Here is a 14,255-nt window from a genome sequence, read left to right as displayed (position 1 = left end):
GAGGGCACGTATCGGGAGGAGGAGGAGGGCGCGTATCGGGAGGAGGAGGAGGGCGCGTATCGGGAGGAGGAGGAGGAGGGCACGTATCGGGAGGAGGAGGAGGAGGGCGCGTATCGGGAGGAGGAGGAGGGCGCATATCGGGAGGAGGAGGAGGAGGGCACGTATCGGGAGGAGGAGGAGGGCGCGTATCGGGATGAGGAGGAGGAGGAGGGCATGTATCTGGAGGAGGACGAGGGCACGTATCAGGAGGAGGAGGAGGGCGCGTATCGGGATGAGGAGGAGGAGGAGGGCATGTATCTGGAGGAGGACGAGGGCACGTATCAGGAGGAGGAGGAGGGCACGTATCGGGAGGAGGAGGGCGCGTATCGGGAGGAGGAGGAGGAGGAGGAGGAGGGCACGTATCGGGAGGAGGAGGAGGAGGAGGGCACGTATCGGGAGGAGGAGGAGGAGGAGGAGGGCACGTATCGGGAGGAGGAGGAGGGCGCGTATCGGGAGGAGGAGGAGGGCGCGTATCAGGAGGAGGGCGCGTATCAGGAGGAGGAGGAGGAGGAGGGCACGTATCGGGAGGAGGAGGAGGGCATGTATCAGGAGGAGGAGGAGGGCACGTATCAGGAGGAGGAGGAGGGCGCGTATCGGGAGGAGGAGGAGGAGGGCACGTATCAGGAGGAGGAGGAGGGCACGTATCAGGAGGAGGAGGAGGGCGCGTATCGGGAGGAGGAGGAGGACGGCACGTATCGGGAGGAGGAGGGCGCGTATCGGGAGGAGGAGGAGGGCACGTATCAGGAGGAGGAGGAGGGCACGTATCAGGAGGAGGAGGAGGGCGCGTATCGGGAGGAGGAGGAGGAGGGCACGTATCGGGAGGAGGAGGGCGCGTATCAGGAGGAGGGCGCGTATCGGGATGAGGAGGAGGAGGAGGGCATGTATCGGGAGGAGGAGGAGGGCACGTATCAGGAGGAGGAGGAGGGCACGTATCGGGAGGAGGAGGAGGGCGCGTATCGGGAGGAGGAGGAGGAGGGCACGTATCGGGAGGAGGAGGGCGCGTATCGGGAGGAGGAGGAGGGCACGTATCGGGATGAGGAGGAGGAGGAGGGCATTTATCGGGAGGAGGAGGAGGGCACGTATCGGGAGGAGGAGGAGGGCACGTATCGGGAGGAGGAGGAGGAGGGCACGTATCGGGAGGAGGAGGAGGGCACGTATCGGGAGGAGGAAGAGGAGGAGGAGGAGGGCGCGTATCAGGAGGAGGAGGAGGAGGAGGGCACGTATCGGGAGGAGGAGGAGGAGGAGGAGGGCACGTATCGGGAGGAGGAGGAGGAGGAGGGCACGTATCGGGAGGAGGAGGAGGAGGAGGGCACGTATCGGGAGGAGGAGGAGGGCGCGTATCGGGAGGAGGAGGAGGGCGCGTATCAGGAGGAGGAGGAGGCCACGTATCGGGAGGAGGAGGAGGCCACGTATCGGGAGGAGGAGGAGGGCGCGTATCGGGAGGAGGAGGAGGGCACGTATCGGGAGGAGGAGGAGGAGGAGGGCACGTATCAGGAGGAGGAGGAGGGCACGTATCGGGAGGAGGAGGAGGCCACGTATCGGGAGGAGGAGGAGGGCACGTATCGGGAGGAGGAGGAGGGCGCGTATCGGGAGGAGGAGGAGGGCACGTATCGGGAGGAGGAGGAGGAGGGCACGTATCAGGAGGAGGAGGAGGAGGAGGGCACGAATCAGGAGGAGGAGGAGGAGGAGGGCACGTATTGGGAGGAGTAGGAGGGCACGTATCAGGAGGAGGAGGAGGAGGGCACGTATCGGGAGGAGGAGGAGGGCACGTATCGGGAGGAGGAGGAGGAGGAGGAGGGCACATATCGGGGGGAGGAGGAGGAGGAGGAGGCAGGCACGTATCGGGAGGAGGAGGAGGAGGAGGAGGGCACGTATCGGGAGGAGGAGGAGGAGGAGGGCACGTATCGGGAGGAGGAGGAGGAGGAGGGCACGTATCAGGAGGAGGAGGAGGAGGAGGGCACGTATTGGGAGGAGGAGGAGGGCACGTATCAGGAGGAGGAGGAGGAGGGCACGTATCGGGAGGAGGAGGAGGAGGAGGGCACGTATCGGGAGGAGGAGGAGGAGGAGGGCACGTATCAGGAGGAGGAGGAGGAGGAGGGCACGTATTGGGAGGAGGAGGAGGGCACGTATCAGGAGGAGGAGGAGGAGGGCACGTATCGGGAGGAGGAGGAGGGCACGTATCGGGAGGAGGAGGAGGAGGAGGAGGGCACATATCGGGGGGAGGAGGAGGAGGAGGAGGCAGGCACGTATCGGGAGGAGGAGGAGGAGGAGGAGGGCACGTATCGGGAGGAGGAGGAGGAGGAGGGCACGTATCGGGAGGAGGAGGGCACGTATCGGGAGGAGGAGGAGGGCACGTATCAGGAGGAGGGCGCGTATCGGGAGGAGGAGGAAGAGGAAGAGGGCACGTATCGGGAGGAGGAGGAGGCCACGTATCAGGAGGAGGAGGAGGAGGAGGGCGCGTATCGGGAGGAGGAGGAGGAGGGCACGTATCGGGAGGAGGGCACGTATCAGGAGGAGGAGGAGGAGGAGGGCACGTATCGGGAGGAGGAGGAGGGCACGTATCGGAAGGAGGGCACGTATCGGGAGGAGGGTGCGTATCGGGAGGAGGGTGCGTATCGGGAGGAGGAGGAGGAGGGCACGTATCAGGAGGAGGAGGAGGAGGGCACGTATCAGGAGGAGGAGGAGGAGGGCACGTATCAGGAGGAGGAGGAGGAGGAGGGCACGTATCGGGAGGAGGAGGAGGGCGCGTATCGGGAGGAGGGCGGGTATCGGGAGGAGGAGGAGGAGGAGGGCACGTATCGGGAGGAGGGCGCGTATCAGGAGGAGGAGGAGGGCGCGTATCGGGAGGAGGAGGAGGAGGGCACGTATCGGGAGGAGGAGGAGGCCACGTATCGGGAGGAGGAGGAGGAGGGCGCGTATCAGGAGGAGGAGGAGGAGGGCACTTGGCTCAAGCTCTTGCTTGACTCGTTTTCATCTGAAGAAATTAAAATCCAGAAATTAAAAGTAGACCTACAGACTTGATGTAATCCAAGCACCAGGACTACACCAGGACTACACCAGGACTACACCAGGACTGCACCAGGACTGCACCAGGACTGCACCAGGACTACACCAGGACTACACCAGGACTGCACCAGGACTACACCAGGACTACACCAGGACTGCACCAGGACTACACCAGGACTACACCAGGACTGCACCAGGACTACACCAGGACTACACCAGGACTACACCAGGACTACACCAGGACTACACCAGGACTGCACCAGGACTACACCAGGACTACACCAGGACTACACCAGGACTACACCAGGACTGCACCAGGACTGCACCAGGACTACACCAGGACTACACCAGGACTACACCAGGACTACACCAGGACTGCACCAGGACTACACCAGGACTACACCAGGACTGCACCAGGACTACACCAGGACTACACCAGGACTACACCAGGACTGCACCAGGACTGCACCAGGACTACACCAGGACTGCACCAGGACTACACCAGGACTACACCAGGACTACACCAGGACTACACCAGGACTACACCAGGACTGCACCAGGACTACACCAGGACTACACCAGGACTGCACCAGGACTACACCAGGACTGCACCAGGACTGCACCAGGACTACACCAGGACTACACCAGGACTACACCAGGACTACACCAGGACTACACCAGGACTTTACTTAACTCCAAAACTGTAGAAGGCAAAATATTTCTTCTCGATTTCTAGAGAAGAAAACTGCACTTCCACATTCACAGTCGGAACGCTCGGCCTGTTCTTCAGTTCTGGTGGTGGTGAAGTTAGTTTCATTGGTTCCACTAAGTGTGCCCCTCCTGCTGTGAGTCAGTGCTTGTGTGTGTCTGTGGACAGGATCAGAACACTATGTACAACAACAAGATAATAACAATATTATAATGAATGATCAGATATGTGTATGGAACATCCCTATGTATCATATTTAATATGGGGAATGTATATTCATCTTATTTGAATGACTCTTTTTCATATTGTCTTGTTTTCAGATTACTGTGCCAGTAAATTTGCAGCAGTTGGATTTGCAGAATCCATTGCACTGGAAATGCTGGCCATAGGAAAAAGTGGTGTGAAAACCACCATTGTTTGTCCATATTTCATAAACACAGGGATGTTTGATGGATGCCAAACCAAGTAAGTAACAACGCCATAATCCAGCTTGTATATTTTAGAAAGTTATTTATTTTGGGGTCGTAATACTCCCAAGAGTACTGGGAGAACCTAATGATTTAGACATGATATGTTGCACGTCCACTGGCTAAAGAAACAAATGAAGCAGCTGAAGGGACGGGACTCGCCCTGGATGATGACCGAAGGGTGCATGATCCTGACGCTGAAGGGTGCATGACCCTGACTCTGAAGGGTGCAGGATCCTGACTCTGAAGGGTGCATGATCCTGACGCTGAAGGGTGCATGACCCTGACGCTGAAGGGTGCATGATCCTGACTCTGAAGGGTGCATGATCCTGACGCTGAAGGGTGCATGACCCTGACTCTGAAGGGTGCAGGATCCTGACTCTGAAGGGTGCATGATCCTGACGCTGAAGGGTGCATGACCCTGACGCTGAAGGGTGCATGATCCTGACTCTGAAGGGTGCATGACCCTGACTCTGAAGGGTACATGACCCTGACTCTGAAGGGTGCATGACCCTGACTCTGAAGGGTGCAGGATCCTGACTCTGAAGGGTGCATGATCCTGACGCTGAAGGGTGCATGACCCTGACGCTGAAGGGTGCATGATCCTTACTCTGAAGGGTGCATGATCCTGACGCTGAAGGGTGCATGACCCTGACGCTGAAGGGTGCATGATCCTGACTCTGAAGGGTGCATGACCCTGACTCTGAAGGGTGCATGACCCTGACTCTGAAGGGTGCATGACCCTGACTCTGAAGGGTGCAGGATCCTGACTCTGAAGGGTGCATGATCCTGACGCTGAAGGGTGCATGACCCTGACGCTGAAGGGTGCATGATCCTGACTCTGAAGGGTGCATGATCCTGACTCTGAAGGGTGCATGATCCTGACTCTGAAGGGTGCATGATCCTGACTCTGAAGGGTGCATGATCCTGACTCTGAAGGGTGCATGACCCTGACTCTGAAGGGTGCATGATCCTGACTCTGAAGGGTGCATGACCCTGACTCTGAAGGGTGCATGATCCTGACTCTGAAGGGTGCATGACCCTGACTCTGAAGGGTGCATGATCCTGACTCTGAAGGGTGCATGATCCTGACTCTGAAGGGTGCATGATCCTGGAAGGGTGCATGATCCTGACTCTGAAGGGTGCATGATCCTGACTCTGAAGGGTGCATGATCCTGACGCTGAAGGGTGCATGATCCTGGAAGGGTGCATGATCCTGACTCTGAAGGGTGCATGATCCTGACTCTGAAGGGTGCATGATCCTGACGCTGAAGGGTGCATGATCCTGACGCTGAAGGGTGCATGATCCTGACTCTGAAGGGTGCATGATCCTGACTCTGAAGGGTGCATGATCCTGACGCTGAAGGGTGCATGATCCTGACTCTGAAGGGTGCATGATCCTGACTCTGAAGGGTGCATGATCCTGACGCTGAAGGGTGCATGATCCTGACTCTGAAGGGTGCATGATCCTGACTCTGAAGGGTGCATGACCCTGACTCTGAAGGGTGCATGATCCTGACGCTGAAGGGTGCATGATCCTGACTCTGAAGGGTGCATGATCCTGACTCTGAAGGGTGCATGATCCTGACTCTGAAGGGTGCATGACCCTGACTCTGAAGGGTGCATGATCCTGACGCTGAAGGGTGCATGATCCTGACTCTGAAGGGTGCATGATCCTGACTCTGAAGGGTGCATGATCCTGACTCTGAAGGGTGCATGATCCTGACTCTGAAGGGTGCATGATCCTGACTCTGAAGGGTGCATGATCCTGACTCTGAAGGATCCCGCCGACTATCGCCCAATAACCTGTCTGTCCACAACATGGACGCTCATGTCCAGCATCATCGCGGCTCAGATAAGTGAGCACATGGATGAGTACATGAGCAAAGACACCAGAGGAGCCTTGTTGACAGAACAGTCGCTCAAGAATGCAGAACCCAACAGACTCATCGGTGCACTGCCTGGGTCCATTACAAGAAGGCACATGACTCACTGCCTCACACTGGTCACTGCTGTTCTGCAGAGGTCTGAACCCCCTCACTGCTGTTCTGCAGAGGTCTGAACCCCCTCACTGCTGTTCTGCAGAGGTCTGAACCCCCTCACTGCTGTTCTGCAGAGGTCTGAACCCCCTCACTGCTGTTCTGCAGAGGTCTGAACCCCCTCACTGCTGTTCTGCAGAGGTCTGAACCCCCTCACTGCTGTTCTGCAGAGGTCTGAACCCCCTCACTGCTGTTCTACATAGGTCTGAACCCCCCACTGCTGTTCTGCAGAGGTCTGAACCCCCTCACTGCTGTTCTGCAGAGGTCTGAACCCCCTCACTGCTGTTCTGCAGAGGTCTGAACCCTCTCACTGCTGTTCTGCAGAGGTCTGAACCCCCCACTGCTGTTCTGAAGAGGTCTGAACCCTCTCACTGCTGTTCTGCAAAGGTCTGAACCCCCTCACTGCTGTTCTACAGAGGTCTGAACCCCCCACTGCTGTTCTGCAGAGGTCTGAACCCCTCACTGCTGTTCTGCAGAGGTCTGAACCCCTCACTGCTGTTCTGCTGTTATTCCATTGACAACAATGACAAAAAAGGGAGTTAGACTGAAGCTCCTGATTAATCAAACATTTATTGGGATCAGACATTTTTTCACCCGAAACAGACAAACTATTTTTGTTTTTTCGACCAAGATTTATATCGATTTTCTTTTTAAATGAAAAGTGTCATTTGAAGCTGTCCTCACTCCAGCGTTTGACCCTCTGGTCTCACTCACTCCAGCGTTTGACCCTCTGGTCTCACTCACTCCAGCGTTTGACCCTCTGGTCTCACTCACTCCAGCGTTTGACCCTCTGGTCTCACTCACTCCAGCGTTTGACCCTCTGGTCTCACTCACTCCAGCGTTTGACCCTCTGGTCTCACTCACTCCAGCGTTTGACCCTCTGGTCTCACTCACTCCAGCGTTTGACCCTCTGGTCTCACTCACTCCAGCGTTTGACCCTCTGGTCTCACTCACTCCAGCGTTTGACCCTCTCATCTCACTCACTCCAGCGTTTGACCCTCTGGTCTCACTCACTCCAGCGTTTGACCCTCTGGTCTCACTCACTCCAGCGTTTGACCCTCTGGTCTCACTCACTCCAGCGTTTGACCCTCTCGTCTCACTCACTCCAGCGTTTGACCCTCTCGTCTCACTCACTCCAGCGTTTGACCCTCTGGTCTCACTCACTCCAGCGTTTGACCCTCTGGTCTCACTCACTCCAGCGTTTGACCCTCTGGTCTCACTCACTCCAGCGTTTGACCCTCTGGTCTCACTCACTCCAGCGTTTGACCCTCTCATCTCACTCACTCCAGCGTTTGACCCTCTGGTCTCACTCACTCCAGCGTTTGACCCTCTGGTCTCACTCACTCCAGCGTTTGACCCTCTGGTCTCACTCACTCCAGCGTTTGACCCTCTCGTCTCACTCACTCCAGCGTTTGACCCTCTCGTCTCACTCACTCCAGCGTTTGACCCTCTGGTCTCACTCACTCCAGCGTTTGACCCTCTGGTCTCACTCACTCCAGCGTTTGACCCTCTGGTCTCACTCACTCCAGCGTTTGACCCTCTGGTCTCACTCACTCCAGCGTTTGACCCTCTGGTCTCACTCACTCCAGCGTTTGACCCTCTGGTCTCACTCACTCCAGCGTTTGACCCTCTCGTCTCACTCACTCCAGCGTTTGACCCTCTGGTCTCACTCACTCCAGCGTTTGACCCTCTCGTTTCTCACTCACTCCAGCGTTTGACCCTCTCGTCTCACTCACTCCAGCGTTTGACCCTCTCGTCTCACTCCAGCGTTTGACCCTCTCGTCTCACTCACTCCAGCGTTTGACCCTCTCGTCTCACTCACTCCAGCGTTTGACCCTTTCGTCTCACTCACTTCAGCGTTTGACCCTCTGGTCTCACTCACTCCAGCGTTTGACCCTCTCGTCTCACTCACTCCAGCGTTTGACCCTCTGGTCTCACTCACTCCAGCGTTTGACCCTCTCGTCTCACTCCAGCGTTTGACCCTCTGGTCTCACTCACTCCAGCGTTTGACCCTCTCGTCTCTCACTCACTCCAGCATTTGACCCTCTTGTCTCTGACTCACTCCAGCATTTGACCCTCTCGTCTCTCACTCACTCCAGCATTTGACCCTCTCGTCTCACTCCAGCGTTTGACCCTCTCGTCTCACTCACTCCAGCGTTTGACCCTCTCGTCTCACTCACTCCAGCGTTTGACCCTTTCGTCTCACTCACTTCAGCGTTTGACCCTCTGGTCTCACTCACTCCAGCGTTTGACCCTCTCGTCTCACTCACTCCAGCGTTTGACCCTCTGGTCTCACTCACTCCAGCGTTTGACCCTCTCGTCTCACTCCAGCGTTTGACCCTCTGGTCTCACTCACTCCAGCGTTTGACCCTCTCGTCTCTCACTCACTCCAGCATTTGACCCTCTCGTCTCTGACTCACTCCAGCATTTGACCCTCTCGTCTCTCACTCACTCCAGCATTTGACCCTCTCGTCTCACTCCAGCGTTTGACCCTCTGGTCTCACTCACACCAACGTTTGACCCTCTCGTCTCACTCACTCCAACGTTTGACCCTCTCGTCTCACTCACTCCAGCGTTTGACCCTCTGGTCTCACTCACTCCAGCGTTTGACCCTCTGGTCTCACTCACTCCAGCGTTTGACCCTCTCGTCTCACTCACTCCAGCGTTTGACCCTCTGGTCTCACTCACTCCAGCGTTTGACCCTCTGGTCTCACTCACTCCAGCGTTTGACCCTCTGGTCTCACTCACTCCAGCGTTTGACCCTCTCGTCTCACTCACTCCAGCGTTTGACCCTCTGGTCTCACTCACTCCAGCGTTTGACCCTCTGGTCTCACTCACTCCAGCGTTTGACCCTCTGGTCTCACTCACTCCAGCGTTTGACCCTCTGGTCTCACTCACTCCAGCGTTTGACCCTCTGGTCTCACTCACTCCAGCGTTTGACCCTCTGGTCTCACTCACTCCAGCGTTTGACCCTCTCGTCTCACTCACTCCAGCGTTTGACCCTCTGGTCTCACTCACTCCAGCGTTTGACCCTCTCGTTTCTCACTCACACCAACGTTTGACCCTCTCGTCTCACTCACTCCAACGTTTGACCCTCTCGTCTCACTCACTCCAGCGTTTGACCCTCTGGTCTCACTCACTCCAGCGTTTGACCCTCTGGTCTCACTCACTCCAGCGTTTGACCCTCTCGTCTCACTCACTCCAGCGTTTGACCCTCTGGTCTCACTCACTCCAGCGTTTGACCCTCTGGTCTCACTCACTCCAGCGTTTGACCCTCTGGTCTCACTCACTCCAGCGTTTGACCCTCTCGTCTCACTCACTCCAGCGTTTGACCCTCTCGTCTCACTCACTCCAGCGTTTGACCCTCTGGTCTCACTCACTCCAGCGTTTGACCCTCTGGTCTCACTCACTCCAGCGTTTGACCCTCTGGTCTCACTCACTCCAGCGTTTGACCCTCTGGTCTCACTCACTCCAGCGTTTGACCCTCTGGTCTCACTCACTCCAGCGTTTGACCCTCTGGTCTCACTCACTCCAGCGTTTGACCCTCTCGTCTCACTCACTCCAGCGTTTGACCCTCTGGTCTCACTCACTCCAGCGTTTGACCCTCTCGTTTCTCACTCACTCCAGCGTTTGACCCTCTCGTCTCACTCACTCCAGCGTTTGACCCTCTCGTCTCACTCCAGCGTTTGACCCTCTCGTCTCACTCACTCCAGCGTTTGACCCTCTCGTCTCACTCACTCCAGCGTTTGACCCTTTCGTCTCACTCACTTCAGCGTTTGACCCTCTGGTCTCACTCACTCCAGCGTTTGACCCTCTCGTCTCACTCACTCCAGCGTTTGACCCTCTGGTCTCACTCACTCCAGCGTTTGACCCTCTCGTCTCACTCCAGCGTTTGACCCTCTGGTCTCACTCACTCCAGCGTTTGACCCTCTCGTCTCTCACTCACTCCAGCATTTGACCCTCTCGTCTCTGACTCACTCCAGCATTTGACCCTCTCGTCTCTCACTCACTCCAGCATTTGACCCTCTCGTCTCACTCCAGCGTTTGACCCTCTCGTCTCACTCACTCCAGCGTTTGACCCTCTCGTCTCACTCACTCCAGCGTTTGACCCTTTCGTCTCACTCACTTCAGCGTTTGACCCTCTGGTCTCACTCACTCCAGCGTTTGACCCTCTCGTCTCACTCACTCCAGCGTTTGACCCTCTGGTCTCACTCACTCCAGCGTTTGACCCTCTCGTCTCACTCCAGCGTTTGACCCTCTGGTCTCACTCACTCCAGCGTTTGACCCTCTCGTCTCTCACTCACTCCAGCATTTGACCCTCTCGTCTCTGACTCACTCCAGCATTTGACCCTCTCGTCTCTCACTCACTCCAGCATTTGACCCTCTCGTCTCACTCCAGCGTTTGACCCTCTGGTCTCACTCACACCAACGTTTGACCCTCTCGTCTCACTCACTCCAACGTTTGACCCTCTCGTCTCACTCACTCCAGCGTTTGACCCTCTGGTCTCACTCACTCCAGCGTTTGACCCTCTGGTCTCACTCACTCCAGCGTTTGACCCTCTGGTCTCACTCACTCCAGCGTTTGACCCTCTCGTTTCTCACTCACTCCAGCGTTTGACCCTCTCGTTTCTCACTCACTCCAGCGTTTGACCCTCTCGTCTCACTCACTCCAGCGTTTGACCCTCTCGTCTCACTCCAGCGTTTGACCCTCTCGTCTCACTCACTCCAGCGTTTGACCCTCTCGTCTCACTCACTCCAGCGTTTGACCCTTTCGTCTCACTCACTTCAGCGTTTGACCCTCTGGTCTCACTCACTCCAGCGTTTGACCCTCTGGTCTCACTCACTCCAGCGTTTGACCCTCTGGTCTCACTCACTCCAGCGTTTGACCCTCTGGTCTCACTCACTCCAGCGTTTGACCCTCTCGTCTCACTCACTCCAGCGTTTGACCCTCTCGTTTCTCACTCACTCCAGCGTTTGACCCTCTCGTCTCACTCACTCCAGCGTTTGACCCTCTCGTCTCACTCCAGCGTTTGACCCTCTCGTCTCACTCACTCCAGCGTTTGACCCTCTGGTCTCACTCACTCCAGCGTTTGACCCTCTGGTCTCACTCACTCCAGCGTTTGACCCTCTGTTCTCACTCACTCCAGCGTTTGACCCTCTGGTCTCACTCACTCCAGCGTTTGACCCTCTGGTCTCACTCACTCCAGCGTTTGACCCTCTCGTCTCACTCACTCCAGCGTTTGACCCTCTGGTCTCACTCACTCCAGCGTTTGACCCTCTCGTTTCTCACTCACTCCAGCGTTTGACCCTCTCGTCTCACTCACTCCAGCGTTTGACCCTCTCGTCTCACTCCAGCGTTTGACCCTCTCGTCTCACTCACTCCAGCGTTTGACCCTCTCGTCTCACTCACTCCAGCGTTTGACCCTTTCGTCTCACTCACTTCAGCGTTTGACCCTCTGGTCTCACTCACTCCAGCGTTTGACCCTCTCGTCTCACTCACTCCAGCGTTTGACCCTCTGGTCTCACTCACTCCAGCGTTTGACCCTCTCGTCTCACTCCAGCGTTTGACCCTCTGGTCTCACTCACTCCAGCGTTTGACCCTCTCGTCTCTCACTCACTCCAGCATTTGACCCTCTCGTCTCACTCCAGCGTTTGACCCTCTGGTCTCACTCACACCAACGTTTGACCCTCTCGTCTCACTCACTCCAACGTTTGAATCTCTCGTCTCACTCACTCCAGCGTTTGACCCTCTGGTCTCACTCACTCCAGCGTTTGACCCTCTGGTCTCACTCACTCCAGCGTTTGACCCTCTGGTCTCACTCACTCCAGCGTTTGACCCTCTGGTCTCACTCACTCCAGCGTTTGACCCTCTGGTCTCACTCACTCCAGCGTTTGACCCTCTGGTCTCACTCACTCCAGCGTTTGACCCTCTGGTCTCACTCACTCCAGCGTTTGACCCTCTGGTCTCACTCACTCCAGCGTTTGACCCTCTGTTCTCACTCACTCCAGCGTTTGACCCTCTGGTCTCACTCACTCCAGCGTTTGACCCTCTCGTCTCACTCACTCCAGCGTTTGACCCTCTGGTCTCACTCACTCCAGCGTTTGACCCTCTCGTCTCACTCCAGCGTTTGACCCTCTGGTCTCACTCACTCCAGCGTTTGACCCTCTCGTCTCTCACTCACTCCAGCATTTGACCCTCTCGTCTCACTCCAGCGTTTGACCCTCTGGTCTCACTCACACCAACGTTTGACCCTCTCGTCTCACTCACTCCAACGTTTGACCCTCTCGTCTCACTCACTCCAGCGTTTGACCCTCTGGTCTCACTCACTCCAGCGTTTGACCCTCTGGTCTCACTCACTCCAGCGTTTGACCCTCTCGTCTCACTCACTCCAGCGTTTGACCCTCTGGTCTCACTCACTCCAGCGTTTGACCCTCTGGTCTCACTCACTCCAGCGTTTGACCCTCTGGTCTCACTCACTCCAGCGTTTGACCCTCTGGTCTCACTCACTCCAGCGTTTGACCCTCTGGTCTCACTCACTCCAGCGTTTGACCCTCTGGTCTCACTCACTCCAGCGTTTGACCCTCTCGTCTCACTCACTCCAGCGTTTGACCCTCTGGTCTCACTCACTCCAGCGTTTGACCCTCTCGTTTCTCACTCACTCCAGCGTTTGACCCTCTCGTCTCACTCACTCCAGCGTTTGACCCTCTCGTCTCACTCCAGCGTTTGACCCTCTCGTCTCACTCACTCCAGCGTTTGACCCTCTCGTCTCACTCACTCCAGCGTTTGACCCTTTCGTCTCACTCACTTCAGCGTTTGACCCTCTGGTCTCACTCACTCCAGCGTTTGACCCTCTGGTCTCACTCACTCCAGCGTTTGACCCTCTGGTCTCACTCACTCCAGCGTTTGACCCTCTGGTCTCACTCACTCCAGCGTTTGACCCTCTCGTCTCACTCACTCCAGCGTTTGACCCTCTCGTTTCTCACTCACTCCAGCGTTTGACCCTCTCGTCTCACTCACTCCAGCGTTTGACCCTCTCGTCTCACTCCAGCGTTTGACCCTCTCGTCTCACTCACTCCAGCGTTTGACCCTCTGGTCTCACTCACTCCAGCGTTTGACCCTCTGGTCTCACTCACTCCAGCGTTTGACCCTCTGTTCTCACTCACTCCAGCGTTTGACCCTCTGGTCTCACTCACTCCAGCGTTTGACCCTCTGGTCTCACTCACTCCAGCGTTTGACCCTCTCGTCTCACTCACTCCAGCGTTTGACCCTCTGGTCTCACTCACTCCAGCGTTTGACCCTCTCGTTTCTCACTCACTCCAGCGTTTGACCCTCTCGTCTCACTCACTCCAGCGTTTGACCCTCTCGTCTCACTCCAGCGTTTGACCCTCTCGTCTCACTCACTCCAGCGTTTGACCCTCTCGTCTCACTCACTCCAGCGTTTGACCCTTTCGTCTCACTCACTTCAGCGTTTGACCCTCTGGTCTCACTCACTCCAGCGTTTGACCCTCTCGTCTCACTCACTCCAGCGTTTGACCCTCTGGTCTCACTCACTCCAGCGTTTGACCCTCTCGTCTCACTCCAGCGTTTGACCCTCTGGTCTCACTCACTCCAGCGTTTGACCCTCTCGTCTCTCACTCACTCCAGCATTTGACCCTCTCGTCTCTGACTCACTCCAGCATTTGACCCTCTCGTCTCTCACTCACTCCAGCATTTGACCCTCTCGTCTCACTCCAGCGTTTGACCCTCTCGTCTCACTCACTCCAGCGTTTGACCCTCTCGTCTCACTCACTCCAGCGTTTGACCCTTTCGTCTCACTCACTTCAGCGTTTGACCCTCTGGTCTCACTCACTCCAGCGTTTGACCCTCTCGTCTCACTCACTCCAGCGTTTGACCCTCTGGTCTCACTCACTCCAGCGTTTGACCCTCTCGTCTCACTCCAGCGTTTGACCCTCTGGTCTCACTCACTCCAGCGTTTGACCCTCTCGTCTCTCACT

The 14,255-nt window shown here is 56.7% G+C and overlaps 1 protein-coding gene across 1 annotated transcript in view; it reads left to right on the top strand.

Annotated features, from left to right (window-relative positions):
* The window catches only part of LOC140356771 (epidermal retinol dehydrogenase 2-like), a 45,559-nt gene that overhangs the window by 18,272 nt on the left and 13,032 nt on the right, over positions 1-14,255 (top strand). Inside the window, exon 4 of the mRNA XM_072441963.1 lies at positions 4,075-4,219. Coding sequence (XP_072298064.1) covers positions 4,075-4,219 — 145 coding nt within the window. The remainder of the gene's footprint in view (positions 1-4,074; positions 4,220-14,255) is intronic.

The sequence above is a fragment of the Eucyclogobius newberryi genome, unplaced genomic scaffold (genome assembly GCF_026437365.1).
Source record: "Eucyclogobius newberryi isolate DKJ021-1_F unplaced genomic scaffold, fEucNew1.0.hap1 SCAF_12, whole genome shotgun sequence".
Classification (NCBI taxonomy): Eukaryota; Metazoa; Chordata; class Actinopteri; order Gobiiformes; family Gobiidae; genus Eucyclogobius; species Eucyclogobius newberryi.
Note: the sequence above shows the minus strand (reverse complement) of the source record. Positions and strands in the feature narration are given on the sequence as shown.